The sequence below is a fragment of the Camarhynchus parvulus genome, chromosome 3, assembly GCF_901933205.1.
Source record: "Camarhynchus parvulus chromosome 3, STF_HiC, whole genome shotgun sequence".
Lineage (NCBI taxonomy): Eukaryota > Metazoa > Chordata > Aves > Passeriformes > Thraupidae > Camarhynchus > Camarhynchus parvulus.
The window spans coordinates 4,510,612-4,527,929 of NC_044573.1; the positions used below are offsets into that span (position 1 = coordinate 4,510,612).

General features: G+C 40.6%; 1 protein-coding gene across 1 annotated transcript in view; it reads right to left on the reverse strand.

Annotated features, from left to right (window-relative positions):
* Window positions 1–17,007, reverse strand: part of ACYP2 (acylphosphatase 2) — a 31,941-nt gene extending 14,934 nt beyond the window's left edge. The window contains exons 1-3 of the mRNA XM_030945548.1: window positions 16,730–17,007; window positions 16,140–16,156; window positions 14,609–14,718 (exon numbers count right to left, since the gene is read on the reverse strand). Of these exons, the coding sequence (XP_030801408.1) occupies window positions 14,609–14,718; window positions 16,140–16,156; window positions 16,730–16,991 (389 nt within the window). The 5' untranslated portion in view covers window positions 16,992–17,007. The remainder of the gene's footprint in view (window positions 1–14,608; window positions 14,719–16,139; window positions 16,157–16,729) is intronic.
* Between the last annotated feature and the right edge of the window lie 311 nt (window positions 17,008–17,318).

Sequence of the window (17,318 nt, forward strand, 5' to 3'; positions counted from 1 at the left end):
GTATAGGATTACAGCATAACATAAGACATCTTGGTTCACCTTCCACAAATACAAATTAAAACAAGTTTTAAACACTGCTTGACTAGGAAAAGAAAAAGCTTTTATATTCTGGGGCCTCTCAGAAGAAGCAGAAGACATCACAGAACTGAAGCTGTAACACAAGGGAAGAGGTTAATTTAATGAGGAGCTATATATTAAAAAGCAGCTAATAACAATTATTAACTGCTCTGTGACAATAAACTTTCACGTCACTCACTGAATTCTGCATTCCTAGCAGGAATTAGTTCCATTTACTCCTAAACAATTCATTGGAACACTGGGTCTGCAATGGCAAGGTGGGAAATGCTTTTTAAACTCAGATCTCATCTCAATCAAACCCTGAATGGTGTTTGAAAAGAGGGGGGGAAAGATTAAGAAATAAGACCTGGATCAAGTTTCTCTACATTGGCTGAAATGTCAATTTCCATTAAAGCTGTCAACCAGCTTTACTGAAAGAAGTGATTTTAATTACACTTGACAACCCCAAAACTGCTGTCTTATTTGCAAAAGTCCTGTTCAACATTAGCTACCAAAAGAAAATCAATATTTCAACTCATCCCTTTTCTCCTGGCATTGATTCTCCTGCAAAGCAGATGGAAAGCAGCATTTTTGTAGGGGAGTTGCTGAGAGAAATATCTAGAAGGCACAAAATAGTAACTTCCACATATGCAAGTAGATTGACATCTAGTGTAAAAACACTGAACTACACAGCCACATCAACAAGGATTAATTTAAAATATTTTTTTTTAATGACAAAATAATCAAATCCTCCAAATACAAGCACTTTAATTTTTTTTTTAAATAGCCACACAGAGCCAAAGACATTGTACCAGTGACTGAGGAAATTCAGCTTCCAGCAAAGGAGAAATGAGAGATATCAGCAGTGAATCAGAACAGCAAATGAGAAAAACCAGAAATGAAGTGTGCCAGGGAGAACAAGGAAGAGGAACACAGGCCAGCTGATCAAGAAGAAGCTTTTCCCACCTCTGGATAAGGTGAAGAGTTAGAGACAAAGGCAGAATGTTTGCATGGTTTAATTTTAGAATTTATGACTGAAAGATATCTTGGATACTCCCATTTCTGTATTGCAGGCCCAGAGTCTAATGAGAAGAGGTGTATATAGTCTCTAATCAACTGTGTTCTTTAACACAATGAATAGGGAAAGGAAGTTTATATGTTGTAGAAAAGATAAATAAGAGGCTTTTCAAAGTTATTCCACTGAAGATTGACCCCTTGTATCAGCATCATGATCCTAGAATTTCATGTATTAAATATCTTTGGGCAAAGATGTTTTCATTCCTTTCAAAGGAATACATTTCAAAGGAATCTCAAGAGTTTGTCACCTTTTTACTCTGCCCAGTATTGGTGGCACTGGCAGAGATTTTGGGCCTCACCATATTTTCCTGGCTGTTTCAGCTCTCTTTTCAGGTTCCTGCCTGTAATAATTTCACAAAAGCAGTATCTAAAAAATAGTATCTTAAAAGCTGAGAGACAAGCATCCAAAGAATTCCTGACTCATTCACAACTCATTTTCCATAACAATATTAGGACATCTGTCTCAAACCCAGTGATTCATTGTGTCCTGATACCCTATTGCCCTCAGTGATGAGGAAGGTGATTTTTTTTTTTAAGTAAATACGATTCCTCAGCTTGCCACTGACACAATGTGTTAATCATTACACAACTGACAGTTTGTGCTGTTGTAGATGGGACCCAAGGGTTGTTTTGACTCAGGAAAACTCAGGACTCCAGGGAACCTCTGCACAATGAGTCAGAGGCGAGCCATGGCTTCGGGATAAGCTCTGGAAATGGCAAATACAGCTGGAAAAATGAAACCAGGGCTGCTCCCAGGGCCATTTCTGCAAGGGCACAGGAGTGAGCTCCACTCTGAACCAAACCTTCCTGACAGTAATGACACTGTACACGCCAGGTCAGCTGGAAAATGGTTCCTTGGCACCATTTAAACCCTACAGAGTTCTGAAGGGAAAGCTAAGGAGAATTTGCTCAGTCCCAAAGACCCTGCCAATCTCAAAGGCATCCAGGTTTGCTCCTCAAGCTAAGGATTTTCAGAAACTACAAACAGTCAGAACCCAAGGAAAAAAATCCGAATGCTGTCCATTTCTTGTTTTGGGCTTGAAACCAAACAACACAAATTCAATTAACTGGAGAAATGCCCAATACAGCTCTGTGACTACCTGCAAGTAACTACTGCAGGAATACACTGAAAACAAGGGCAAGTTACATGGTTTTGAACAAAACCCTTGTTCTGTTTATCTTGAGTGTCTGAATTCCATTTTACATCCCTACCTGCTAGGATACAAAACCTCCACAGACAGACTGCAGGAAATGATCCATCACTGATTTAGGATCTGCTTTTTCTCATTTGTCATCAGTATCACACTAGGTCTGATAAACAAAAAAAAAAGTTAAGACTTAAATATATCATGGCCTTACTTGAATATAATTGTTTTATTTTTAGCGTGTTTTTAATTAGGAGAGCTAGACACCAAAGCAGCAAAGTGTGCAATGAACTTGAACAGAGTAAGAAATACCTGGAAATTATTCATAATACTCTTATCTCCTTTTCACTAAGGATTAGTAATAATCCCTCATGTTCAGATTTATTAATCAACTGCCAAGAAATCATGAGACCAGCTGAAATCTGAGATCATCAAACCAAAATTCAGATGTCTGCTTGACTTTTGTGTTTTGGCATTATCTCAACAATGCAATATGGAAGGCTACAAGCCTTTATTTAAAACAGAATTTCAATTCCTATAGGGTAGTTTTGTACTGAGGCATTGGGCCTTGAGCAAAAAAAAAAAATCAGTATTGTCACAAATGTTTAATTAGCAATGCAGCCAATCAAGATGGTATCACTGAGTCATTAGTGAATTAAATATTATTGGTGTGCCTGAAAACGGATTTGAAAACCATGTTCCCCATAATTAGCTAAAACTAACCTCCCCTTCTAGATTTTCTTTTTATTCAGCAACTAAAACACATCAGAAGTTATTTGGTAGAACAACAGCCCTCTTGGCATAATTTCTTAAATTATAAACCTTTCTCCCAGAGGAATTTAATTGTTAACCTTTCTTAAAATTATCTTTTCATCATGACCCATACAATTTGAAAACCCCCTTCCTGAGGTTTTATTTTTATTCATTACTAGACAGTTTAAATGTCATCAAGACAGAATTTCTTTTTCATCCAGTCGCTCTGCCACATTATAGTGGTATAAAATAACCAAATTTAAATTGCCACCAGAGGACCTTCCTTCCTGTCAAGCTGGAATGGAGCCAGGACACAAAAGTGCTCCTGGATTTCAGTATCTGCTGGTGTCAAAACAGCTGCTCTTCCCTCTCTTGCAGAGGGACAGAATCACCAAAAAAATAGAAGTACCTGGTTGTCCTGCCCATCTCATTCTGTGCTTTTTAGAGCTGGTTACAGAACCAGAACTAATATTTCCTTTCTTCCAGTATTTAAAGTACTTTATCTAACTCCTTCCTGTTCAGCAAATCCCAGGAGCACTGTATAAAAGCCATACAGAGGATACTCTGCTCTTGCCTAGACTAGGGGGAAATGTACCACAGTCCTTCCCCTTTTGCTCTCCTGTGTTTAGATGTGACCTTGAGATGAATTCCAAAAGCCACTCACACATTCCCTGCTGATGCACTGAGAGCAGGGAGGCAGGCTGAGAACAGGGTTACCAACCACAGAGCTCCAAACAAGTGGCATCAACACTCCCTGGAAATGGACTGTGTGTTCCACCCTCAGGCAGCCTGTGGCACCATGTCCCTCCCTACACCAGCTTCCATGGGAGGATTTGCCCAATCTTGTGACCAGCACAACATGCCCATTCTGTATTTTGAGAGTGTGGATCAGAGAACTTATTCCTACCTAAAGACAGCTGTTCAAAATTAACACTTGCTGCATACCAGGTATAACTTCATTGGCATCAACACATCATGGATTACAAACCCTCTGTCCTTTCCCACCTTGTCCTCTGAGGTCCTCTCTAACAACAGCCGCAATAAACAGGTGCCTGCCAGGAAAACCACCCTGCAAACAAACACTTGGCTGCTCTGGACAGTAGCCCACATAACCCAAGAGGCTGCACAGCCCCTGCCTCCAGTGTTCTGGCACATCCATTCCTGCTGTTCACTGGAAACACTGGGATAGGCAGCACAGATCACCTGGCCCAGAACAAAGAATATTCTATTTCTGTCCAGTGCCCCACATCTCAAAGCACACACTGTGATTTAAGCAGGCCAAAGGAGTGAGGGAAGTGTTTCCCATAACAAGCCAGGGAGACATGCACAGGCACAATCCCACTGAAGGCACCTGGACTCTGCACTCAGCCATCCATCTCAAGGTGAAGGTCATCCATCTGGAAAGCCACATCAGCTGGAAAATCACTTAGAGAATTTCAGGAAGTTCTATTTTCAAACCCCATGGTAACACAGACCTCTTTTAGGCCTTTCTATAGGAGTCACATTCCCAGTGACTTGATCCCCTTGGGAGAAGACAAGTTTCCATGCAGGACTCCAGCTAAGGCCATTAAGTTCATTTTTATCACCATTTGAGAGGATAATTAGGAAGAGGAGAGCTAATAACACAGAGTGGTTTCCTCAGGGCAAAGGCATTGGGCAGGTCTCCAGCAAGAAGGACTTTCAGCACAGGTTCCAGCACCATCCCAGAGCTCCAGCATCCTCTCCCACATCAATCCCACATGGCCAGGGGACATTTTAAGTCCCAGGCACCTCGGCCACCACCACACTGCTTCATGCCTGAGCCCCATGTGCTCCACACTTGGCAATTCCCAGGTCTCCAGCAGGCATGGCTTGCATGTCTGACAACTACAAAACTCGAAATAATTTTTAATTCTATTGAAAAACACCAAGCAAAATATTTAGCTTTTCTCAGAACACGTGACTCAGTAAATTCAAGATTGTCAGCCTTCCACATGCTCCTATTATTCCAAACCAGAAACATCACATTTGATATTAGCTAAAATATTAAACCAGACACCAAGTTGAACAGATTTTTGTTAGCCTGCATAAGTGTGACTAAACTCAGGCAAAACAGCAGCTTTCAAATGAGAATAATACACAGTTCTAATACAATACTGTAGGTCTAAGGTTTTTTAATGTTCATCTCTGGGTCTACCAGCCCTCCAAAATTTGCTATGTGTAGTCAGCGCTCATGGCAGAGAGACCCTGCTGCTGTTCTGGTCCTACACCAACACCCTCTAAAAGGATAATGAAGACAGCATCACATTTCAGAAGAGATTTCCTGGAGGCCTGCTGAGCTGACCTTGTTTACAAGTACTCACTGAAACCATTAATTGCTTGTATGTTCCACTCCACACTGCATTTTCTGCCCATACTATCCATATGGACATGAGCCAGAACAAAAATTTCTATGTAATTATCCAATTAATTATTATTAATGCTAGCATTTAACAACAACAAAAAAAAGCCAGCTGGCATAACAATTGCTTCACTTCTGGTATGAGAACTACAAAGGGCATGTTTGTATTTTATAGCTACTAACAAGGAAAGTTGAACAGTTTTGTTTTAAACAGGACCAGAAGAGCAAACAGCAGAGTGGTGAAGGGAACAGAGAACAACTTGAATCCAGAGTCAGCACCAGAATTTCTGTGCAATTGAGCTAACCAGCTCCCCTCAGTACTAATTTACAAATGGAAACCTATAGCACATTCTCATTCTCTGGCTCTATTTCTTAATTTTACTATCTATTTCTTGGCAGTAGGAATTTCATGTTGATAAAGCAGAATGAGGTCCTGACTGACTCCAGCCTATGTGGGTTTCTCTCGTTGAACATTTTGAGATTAGAAAGATGGATTTCTTCTGGACCTGGCAGAAAGCAACAGCTCCATCTGGGCCAGAGGAATCAGCTGATACAATAATGCAGCTGTAGGGCTTGCAGCAGGCCAAAAGCAGTTATTGGAAATTAAATAAGCACATAATACACCCTGAAATTCTGGGCAGTGCTTCACTGACATTAGCTAACCAATACACAGAGCCTCAACAATTTACAGGAAGAAACTCTGTTCCAAGGATTAGCATAGGACTGGATATCAACACTCCTACACTGCCTCAGCTCCATCATAAATTTGCCATAAGAGACTGTACTGATGCTCCTCTGTGCCCTGGTTCCTCCACATACAGCATGGGAATAATCCATGTGTAACAACTCACCAAAATTATCTTCAATTTTAATTCACATTTGTACCATGAATTTTAAAAACAAGTGTTTACCAAATTTTGTGTAAGCCCTCATTCCAAATTTAGGTAGTCCCTTCATGGCTTCATTTTGTTCCAAATGGGTTTGGTTTTTAGCACATATTAAAATCCTACAGATCTAGAGAGTAAAAAAGGGAAGGAAAACTCCTTGCCCAGGATCCTCTCCCGACAGAATGTCTACTGGGAGTTCAAGGAAACTGCTTAAACTGAATACCAGCTGTTCAGTTTTAAATTGGGCATTAATTAAATTTAATGCCTGACTTTTTTTCCTAAATTAAAAACTCTGCCTTCCCCCCTACCCCCCCATGAAGTTCTGAACACTTGGCAGACTGATTTCCTTTGTTCCTTTAGCAGCAGGAAGAGCCCAGAGCATCCCAAGAGCAGAGCACAAATGTGAACACCAGAGGAAAGCAATGAAGGTACACAAGCAGAGCATTCATTACAGATGAGCCCAGGCAGCTGCTTCACCCCAGCTAGGGAAAAAACATCCCCAAGAAAACCAGCTTTGAAAAGAAAGCTTCTCATCCAGTCAAAGAGTGACCACAGTAAATCAGCTGGAGAGCAAAAGGCTGACAGACCAAACCCAGGGACTTCTCCAAGTGATTCTCTCTAGAGAGACTTCAGGATCCCCCTTCAGAGGGGCCACAAAGACACCAACACTAATATTAACTCTGCAGGACAGCTGGTGACATCCAGCACAGTTCAAGGGAAACATCTCAGGGCACCATCTTAAACAAATAAACATTGTATTTCTGTGGAGAGTCAGACCAGGGAGTAGAGGGAGGGAGGAACTGGGGAAAAAGAACAAGGTAAATTGAGTTATATAATGAAGTTACCCAGAGACATTTTTTTCTACTGCTGCAATAGTGGCTGAGGGAAGAGCAGCACCAGAAGCAATTTTGATTTTTCTGCTGTTGGCAAATGGTGTATCTCAAGTACACGAGTGTGAAACATACTCATTTTTTATAAAAACATGGTAAATAAACTGAACACAGCTTGCCAGTGAACCAGAGCAGAATGACAGTAATTAAGGAATAAAACAAAACATCAACAGGCTTCAGAGCTCTTTCCCCATAAAAGCTGGAAGTACCTTCCTCTCCCTTTCTGGCTAACATGGCATAAGGAATAGAGACTTTGCTTCCAGTCCTACATTCACCTGGCTAAGGAAGTGCTGAAATCTCAGAGAAGACGCTTTTCACCACCACAACATTGATAAGATCATCAGCAGCAAAAATCATGATTTGTGCATAATTAAACCAACAAATGCAGAACTGAATCCACCTCTTCAGCTCCTGGTTAAGTCTGCCTAACATTTTCCATTTGGGATACACTTTGGCATTCCTGTGGGAGAGCTCCTGCTGCAACTACACACAAGATTTAACACACCTGGAGATTTAATTCCCTCCTGATTTCCCACCAGGAGCAGCTTCACCTGAATGTCTACCTACTTGTGGCACCCCATTTGGGGACAGCAGCAGCATCCCCACAGAGGTCTTGTCATCCTCACATTATGCAAGTCTAACATTAGTTCAATGTTGCTTTCTCCTGTGGATTACAAACACAAACCTCCAGACCCAGAATAACACCCTTCAGATAGAAAAATGGCCATAACAGGCTTGTTCCCTGCTTAGTAATTTTCAAATATCAGCACACCAAAAGGAAAGCAAAAAAATTGCAGTTCTGAAGTTGTTCTTTAAGAGTCACATGAGCTGGTTTGTATTTTCAGAACCTGTTTGAAGCCTCACATCCAGAATAGGTTTCCAGGAAACCGACACTAAGTACATGTTTTTATTGATAATTACCAGTTTGCTGCCAAAGATCTATTTTTGACTGTGTGCACAGTTAACCACCCTGCTAAACTAAATAACAAAAGTCATTAAAAATCCTAGTTTAAGCTGACTTTTACTCATTAATGTCTCTCTAAGTGTTGTGGTGGAGCACTAAAGACACATTAAACACTTTATTCAGCACAAAAAGCCAAATGAACGGCATTGAACTGCACCACATCCTACTGCATCAGCACTAACAGAACACCTTCACTTTGGAAATAAAAAAGCATTACATGGGGCTAAATAATAAAAAATATCAGCATTAAAGAATGCATAAATGCTCAAATGAACAAAGCCTCCCAGTACAAATAATGAATTTCATTGGAAATTTTATTTTGAAATCAGTCTCCCACAAAGCTCAACCAATCCGTCATAGAACAGTTATTATGGTTTAGTTAAGATTAATTTTGAGCAGAAAGAAGCCCGACTTCCCAGTGTGGAAGAAAGGCACATGAGTCCTAATTATGCAGTAAAATGCCTAAATTGAGTGTTCAAACAACAGCTCAACTTGCTTGTGTTTACAGTACAATCCAATACAGCCTTGAAATCCTTCCTGCTTCTAACTGTGCAGCCAGGATGTTGGAATTGAGTGTTCCCAGAGATACCCATCAGCAAAGCCAATAAAATCTGGAATTCCATAGGAAACTCAGCCTTGTTTCCTAACACTGCTAAAGGACTTAGGAGCATCAATGCAGCATCCACCAGAGACAGGAGAAAAGTGAACTATATTGCCTAACATCCCATTCTGAGTTTTCCAAGACAATGCAAACACTAACACTGCTTATTCCAGAGCCAAAATCCTAGAAATTCAAATCTGTTTACATGCAGAAATATCTGGTAAATCTTCTATAAACAAAAACACTTCAGTGATAAGAAGAACTGGAAGCAGATACTTGATAAAGAATTCCAATTTCAGAGCTACTGTAAAAAAGAATCTACAAGGTCATGCAAGGCAGCTATTTTTATACTCCAGCAGAAGAAACAGGAGTGTGGAAAACTCTTTTTTTTGGCATTATTATATATCCAGAAAGACCCAAGCATGGCTAAAAGCTTTTGTGGTTGAAGGCATTGCAGGGAACAGGCACATCCAGTGCAGTGGAAAGCAGAGGAGCCGTGCCAGGAGGCCAGGGCTATTTCTGGCTGTCCCTGGTGGGCTGGGTGACCTTCAGGGCACAGGGACACCTCTTCCCTCAGCCCCTGGGGGCACACAGGGAAAACAGCCTTCTCCTGGGCCCCAGAGGGACAGAGGAATTCCCTTAGGACACTGCACAAGATGAGCCCCTGGGCCTCTGGGTTTGTGCTGGAAGCACAGGCAGCTCCCCTTCAGCTAAACAGCTCGCTCACTTTATTCTCAGCAACAAAAGCTCCACGTTCTGACTTACCTGAAATATTCCTTGGCTTTTAAACAGAGTACAGCTGCTATAACAAATGAATTAGTTCATTCATCTAATTTCATATGACTAAAAAAACCCAAAGAACATGGTTTACTCCTGTTTTTCCCAGGCTATCATCAGTAACAGTTCAGTAAATTTCATTTACAGGACCAGTAACTACAATAATTCACAATTAGACTGTCAATTTTAAGCAATAAATAATTATAGAGAAGAAATTAATACCTCAAACATTCAATATGAAAAGAGAAAGAATCCCATTTACCATTTTATTACCCACAAAAGTTATAGCCTAATTTACTTTTCCAGTATACATTAGTCTTACCTTTAAACAAAAAATATAATCAAACATTGAACACCTAATATTATTACATTTGGAGCTACACTGAATTATAACATTCCCATCATATTTTCCTGTCATTTGCTATTGATTTACTGAAACACTGTGAATCACCTTCAGCAGTGATTAATGTAAAAACTGTTCTTCATTACCATCATAAATGAGAACAAATCTAACACCTCTCACTGGTTTGCATTTTAACAAAGTTAAAAAAATATTTTAAAATGTGATTTTCATCTCCTTCTGCCCTTTCTCCAAAATCTGTCCCTGTCAGCTTCCTGAGAACAGCACATCCCAGGAATATTTCAGCCATCCTGCTGGGGCACATCCCTGCCTCACCAACAAGTCTGTGTGCAAATCAATGTTAAGGATTCTTCTCCTAAACAACACTTCTGGTTTGAGCAAAATACTTTTTAAAATATCCTTTTAAAAAGGAGAAAAATATCAAAATACTGACTAAAATCTGTTCACTTTTATAACTAAGCATCAATTGGGTATTAAAATCTAGAATTTTTTCCCCCACATGTGATTTTTAGTAGCATTTAGTTCCATTTAAGGGCTATTCTCTGCAACCAATTAAAAAATTAAATTGGAGAAAAAGGTATTTATTCAATGTCTCTTGGTACAGACCAGAACCATGGCTACACCTGATTACTGAAACAATGACAAATATGATAATACAGAGTTTCATTCTCTTCTACATGGTAAAAATCTAGATTTTTCTACACATTTATACACTACAGTAATTTAAGTCTTGTGTCAGTTAAATCTTAATATTAATTTTTCTTAACTGACATTGGTAATAAAAAATACAATATTCAAATGAAATTAGCATTAGTTTCCTAATTAAAACCCATTTCCAAGACAAGCCATCTATATTTAGAACCCTGCCTTTCCCTAGAGACAGGAAGAACACTCACTGGGCTGTTATGTGCTTGTGCTTAAGAAATACCCTAAGATTTCACATTTTCAAGTGTCAGCCTGATTTGAAGCCTTGGATCTTTGGAGTAAATTCTGAATTTGGCACTCTACAGACTCTTATCTTCCCTTTTTAATGGATAACTAAGCAATTTGTCATCGAAGTTTAAAAAATTCTCCCAGGAAAGCAACTTCCAGCCTGTCAGTGCAGGTTGCTATGGCAACAGCCACCATGACTACACAGAGCCCAACCTTATTTAATGGGTAAAGTGGAAGAAATAGCACAAGATAATACAATGTAAAATCCTGTGGTGTGAGCATTCCTGGAAAAAATTAAATAAAACAAAGCACTACACTCCTCTACCCCATTTTTTATCATCAGTTCATACCTTGGCTGCCAAAAAAAAGGCCTCCACTTTACCATAAAACCTTATTATGTTACAGAAATTGTGCAGTTCTGCTTCTCGTGGGACTTGACAGGTAAAACTCTCTGAAAATCAGCTTTTTTTAGCTAAGGATAAGGGGTGTGATCTGTGTGGAGCAGAAGCAGCAAAGGGAACAGGACTATAGAATACAGTGAGGAAAAAGATGGATTCTAGCATAACAGTCTAAAAATAGATTCCCTGCAAACAGAGCATGAATGGTTGAGCATCTTCAGAACCAACAGCTCCATCTAGAGTTAAAAACCAAGGGATACCAAAACAAGCTGACAGGTAAAAGGTTCTCAAGACTTCTTAAAAACACCCTCTAAAACATTCTACAAGTTCTCCCAATTCAAAAATTTGCTTTAAAATACTTTACATAAAAGTCACTTAATCCCTGAGAACCTAGAAGGCTTTCATTACAACCAAACAATGCAAAATTGAAATATGTAAGAGTGCTCATCTATTGCCTTGGGCTTCCTGCAGCTCAGCAACATTCCCACTGCAATCTGAGGCTTGGGGAGGTTGGTACATTCTGCCAGTTTTCAGTGGGATAAGATTTTAGCACCACAGAATATCAATGAAACAGCCTCCCAGCACTTCCAAAGAAATTCATATCCATGTTCAACACTAAATGAATGGCCCAATCAGGGATATGACTTCCTGTACATGCAGCACTTCCCAGGCCCCAGCTGTTCACACTTATTTCAATTTTAACACTGCTTTCTGCAGAGCCAGGAGGCCCCTGCTCAGCTGCTTGCTCCATGGCACCTCCCAAAGTAACTCAGCATGACTACATTTGATGTCTGCTCATCCTCTTGTTCCTCTTAAGTTAGATCTTACCTTGCAACCTGCACAAAAAAATAAATTATGTAAAGCCAATGCTTCTTGAGGTCGAGCATGCACTGGACACATTGTGGCTGTGCCTCCCAATAGAATCAGTGATACAAGAATAGAATAAAAAGGGGCAGAAAATGGGGAGCTGCTGGAAAACCATTGGGTTAGAGGTCTGCTGCATTGCTGCTCCAGAACAAAGGCAGGCTTTATTAGTCAATCCATGCTTCTGGCAACACTGGAGAGCCTCATGGGCTTTTCCTCACATTTTTTACACTTTCCTTCTCTTCACCATCCCCTCAATCCCTTCTTCTCTTCCTCCCTCTTACATTGCTTTGCCTATTTACCTGTGGGGCACCTGTACTTTCCAATGGCATCCCTACTCCTTTTAGTCCATGCTCTTGACTATTTAGCATCATAAAGAGACAAATATTGTTTAGGACAGACCAAAACATGTTTACTACCTCCCCCTAAAGTAAATTAACATTAAAAACCCAGAACCAGCAAAACAACTGAGAAATTTTATCACCATCACCACGTGATTTTTAATCTGTTCTGTGCTTCATGTTTAATTGAAAAGCTGGGGCAAGTGTGAAAATACTGGTCTAAATGACACTGCACAAGCTGCTCTGGAAAGATTCTCATAGGGTGACAAACATCACCAGGAAACTTTTCTGAAATATCTGACTATTGATTCATTCACTTCGTTCTCAGCAGTGTTTGATTTCCTTGACCATGCAGGAGCTACAAATTTTTAACAAGTGTCATCACAGTGTCTTTAAGTCCTGAAAAGCTAAAGCACAAACCTATAGAACATGTATAGGCAGTTGGTAATGGAATTTTTTCCTGGTGATTTATCACATTTGGAATACAAATACATGTTTAGGGTTATTGAAAATGGTTTGTATCAATTTCCTATTAAAAATTATTATTAAAAATGCTATTATTAAATAATGATATTGTTAAAAATGGTTTGTATCCATTTCCTACAGCAGAAGCAATCCTTATTTGTTGTTATTTTGGTTTTTGGAAATGGCATTTTAAATAACATTTAAATCTGAGAACACAGTATTATGAATTTATAGCATTATTTTAAAAAAAGCTGAAAAAAACATTTCAAACCTCAAAACCATTTTGATCCATTATTCACTAGTACCAGCAGAGAGAAATAAGGGTCTTTCAAAGGAGCAGTTTATACACAAGAGTTCCCTTTTCACATACAGCTTCAACAAGTTAATGGCAAAAATACACTGGAGGGCACAAGGAAAACACTTCCTATTTCAGAATTTTACTCCAGGATCCCAAATTTAATAATCCATGCATCAAAAATCACACTTTGACTTCACATTGCCACATTATTCCCACATCAGAGGAACAGATTGATTTCCAACATGAAATAAAGGAGCAGCAACTGAAAGCAACTTTTTATTTCTTCTGGATCTGTGTTTTTCAATGAAAAAGTAGGACAAGAAATAGTAAACAAACCCTGGTTTCTTACGTGGTCAGTTTCATGTTCCAAGTTCAATAAAAACGTGGCACCAACACTGACATTTACAAAGCATGAAGAGATCTGGATATTAAACTCTTTCAAAAATTAAGTGCAAACTTGATATAAGAAAAAAAGTGATATTTCCCTGGCTTCGTAAATGCTTTGCAGCTCAAGATAAGCAACCTCATGTTAAGCACAAAACCAAGGAAAATGACTGGAAATCAATTAAATCTCCTGACTAGAATTTGGAATACTTTTGTGTGCACAAAGCCAACTTCTCTTCATCCAAGTTCAGTTTTGAAGCAATTCCTGTATGGGAAAGTGTCGGCAGAACGTGCACTGCTAATTTATCTAGAAAAGGAAAGTTCTGCCCTCACTCATTCTTTGTTGAGGGGAAAAAACCCCTGAAGGATTTTTTAAAAATTCCCAACAATCTCCCTGCACACACTTGCAAAAAATGATAGCTGGAAGTAACTCAATCAGGCTTTGTGTTTTTCCAGGCATCATTTCCTCGCTGATAGCTTTAAGCTCCTGGAAACTGGCAATCTCATAATGAAAATTATTACCCATTCTTTAAAAGACACCAAAATACCTCAAAACTCATTTCCAAATGGCAGAGACTGCAGGCCTTGGCCAAAATGTGTATTTATGTATTAGGAGTTTTTTTTAATCAGAAAAAAAATCATATTTAAACCCAGTATTCTTTAAACTGTTTTATAAGCACAGACTAAGAAAACATTTCAAGATATTCCTCAATTTATTTTCTTAAAACCTCAAGAGAGGTTTTGATTAATTAAAAATCAGATCTTTAGTCACATGAATAAAGACTTTTTCATTTCACAAGAAATGAAGATGGAAATGCACTAACAAACGGTGTGACACTAGAAATGAAAACACAGTATTTTTCAAGTTAAAGATTGTTCACAGCTTAAAGAAAGCACCTCCTCACCTGCAAAGCCAAATGAAAACACTGTTACATTTCTGACACACAGATCTACTTATCAATTTGCATTAAAAACACTTTTGTAAATGACTTTTATGAGAGTAAGAAAAAAAAACTAACACAGAAATACTTACATTTCATTCACTCTCTCTTCTGGGCCCTGAACTTGGCCTGTCACAGTTCCTTGGCTGGTATTTTTAACCCAGCCAACCACTCCTAATTTCTTGGCTTCCTGTTCTGTGTACTGATTTGGGAAACAATGAAAGAGGACAGTCAGTGCCAGCACAGACAGAACACTTCACCCCCCACTTGCATTTGCCCAGCTGTTAAGAGCTACACTTAAAAAACAAAAATCCATGAGTGATGCTCATCCTCAGGCATTCAGATGCTCCTGGCAGCTCTGGAGTTGCAGCGGGCACAGCTCATTTTCCAAAAAGAACAAGGTTTTGATCACAAAGGACGGCACTAATCCCACACCATTCCCTTGTACCTGCTTTATTCCTTTCCATAGCTCCTATCACTGCTCATCTGACCCTTCAATCACAACAGTTTTTAAACTCATTAAATCTGTTACATGTACAAACTTCCCAGCTCCCCAACAAATCCTTTCCACCTGGCTTTCACCCTTTAAATCCTACCCTCAGCTGCTGCACTACTGACAAGCAACATCAAAGGCCATAATCTAATAGCTAGGGGAAAAACAAGCATATTTCTGCAATACTTAGAAATTATGGTTTCCCAGCCACCCAGTTGTGATGAAATTCACAAATAGCAAAAGCCAAACTTCAGGTCTGTATGACCCATTCCAAAAGACAAAACCTGAAACCTTTGGGGTGATGTAGCCAATGAAAAAGTGGTGCTAACTATGAAGAGTGTTTTCCAAGGTGATTATGAGCAGCTTCTCCGAACTAATTTGCCCAAAAGCACAGGAATGCAGGTCCAAGCCTTTTCCTCAGTACTGCAGAGCAGGTCAGGATTGGTACTGAGCTGTGTGCTCACACAGCTTCAGATCAGCTCAAAACAAGGCACAGCAAGCTTGGACTCACCCTTTCTTCTTGATAGAATAACTAAATCCAAGGCAAACTCCACTGCAGTCCTCTGTTCATTTCCACTTGGCACTATTTCACAATATAAACTATACATAAAATCTCTCAGGTTTAATATTAAGCGTGGGGCACTATTTTGTGACAAAACCACTATTCTCACTTTTGTGTCCTCTTGTTTCGTGGGTTTCTGTGAAATGCAAAACCACCTGCTGCACTTCAGAGCTGCTGGAGTCACTTGCTCAGGGAATGAGCCACAAAGTGCTTATTTGTAGCACATTTTTTCCCAGTAACCTTCCTTAAATACAGCACTGAGTTGCCCCTTGAAAAATTAAACTTAAGCACTTTGTTTCATATTTAACCTTTCTAAAGATCAAGGTGTTACAACATTCTTGTGGCTGTTACATCACAAGCAATCCAAACCACAATCTATACGAGCAACACATTATTAAGCATCTAAAAATCCATTTTAATATCAAACCATTTTAAGTCTACTCAGAGTACTTAACCATCCAACCAAAGTTCAGGCTGGATATATTTACACTCCACAGACCTGCTGCCTTATTTTTAGCACTGGAAACATCATACCATAAAGCAGCTAGCAAATCCAGCATTGCCTTACCATCCTGAAGCAAACACCTAAAAATAAAATAAATTAAAAAAAAAGAAATTAGAGTCCTGTCAAAGCATATCACCTGCAGGAATTTCAGATTATATAAAGGAGCAATGATGTGCATGCAAGTCACCCCATGGTGTTTTACTATGTAAATTTCAGTGGCGTTAATATCAGGGAAACCGATCAGGACTTGTGTTTAAGCCTTCCCTTCGTCACGCGATTATTATATTCACACATTCAGGTATTTAAATGAAATAATAAGCGTATTTAAGTGAAAACGCCGCGGGGTGTGAATGGGAAGGACGGGAGGGGCATTTCCACACAACCGCGCTGACAGAAGCCACGAGCAGAACGGGAACTGCTTTGGACAGAGCAGCCTGTGCTCTAGGGGGAGCCGAGCCTAAGGGCTGGGGAATATTTACAACTATTTAAAATTTAAAAACAAACAAACCACACAACCAAAAAACTTTCCCGTCCCGCCGGGAACGCGGTGCGGGCTCCCGCCTCCCCTCAGGCCGCTCCCGCCCCGCGCACGCGCGGTGCCGCCGCCTCAGCGCGGCGCCCCTCGCCCGGCAGCCCCCTCAGCCCGCCATTACCTTGCACCCGCCCGAACACTTCGTAATCCACGGATTTGAGTGCGCCGGAGACTTTGGCCGCGGCGGACATGGCAGCAGCGAAGGAAGAGCCGCTGTGGCAGCCGCCGGTGCTCCCCGAACCAGCGGCGCCGGGACGGGAGCGCGAGAGGCTCAAGCTTACCGCGCAAGCGGCCGCCTCTCGTGAAAATGGGGCGGGCCACGGCACCCCGAAGAGAGCCCCAAGTGTGAGGAGCGAACGGCCGACAACGGCGGGGGGAAGCATCGCTCCTCCTGTGAGGGGAAACACCTGACAGCGAGGGGCGACACAGCTCTGCCTGTGAAGGGAAACACCTGACAGCCAGGGGTGACACAGCTCTCCCTGTGAGGGAAAACATCGCTCCTCCTGTGAGGGGAAACACAGCTCTCCCTGCAAGGGAAAACACCTGACAACCAGGGGTGACACAGCTCTCCCTTTGAGGGAAAACACCTGACAGCGAAGGGTGACACAGCTCTCCCTGTAAGGGAAAACATCGCTGCGTCTATGAGGGGAGAGCACCCGACCCCGAGGGCTGGAAAACACTCCAACCGTGAGGGACGGGAACCCAGGTCC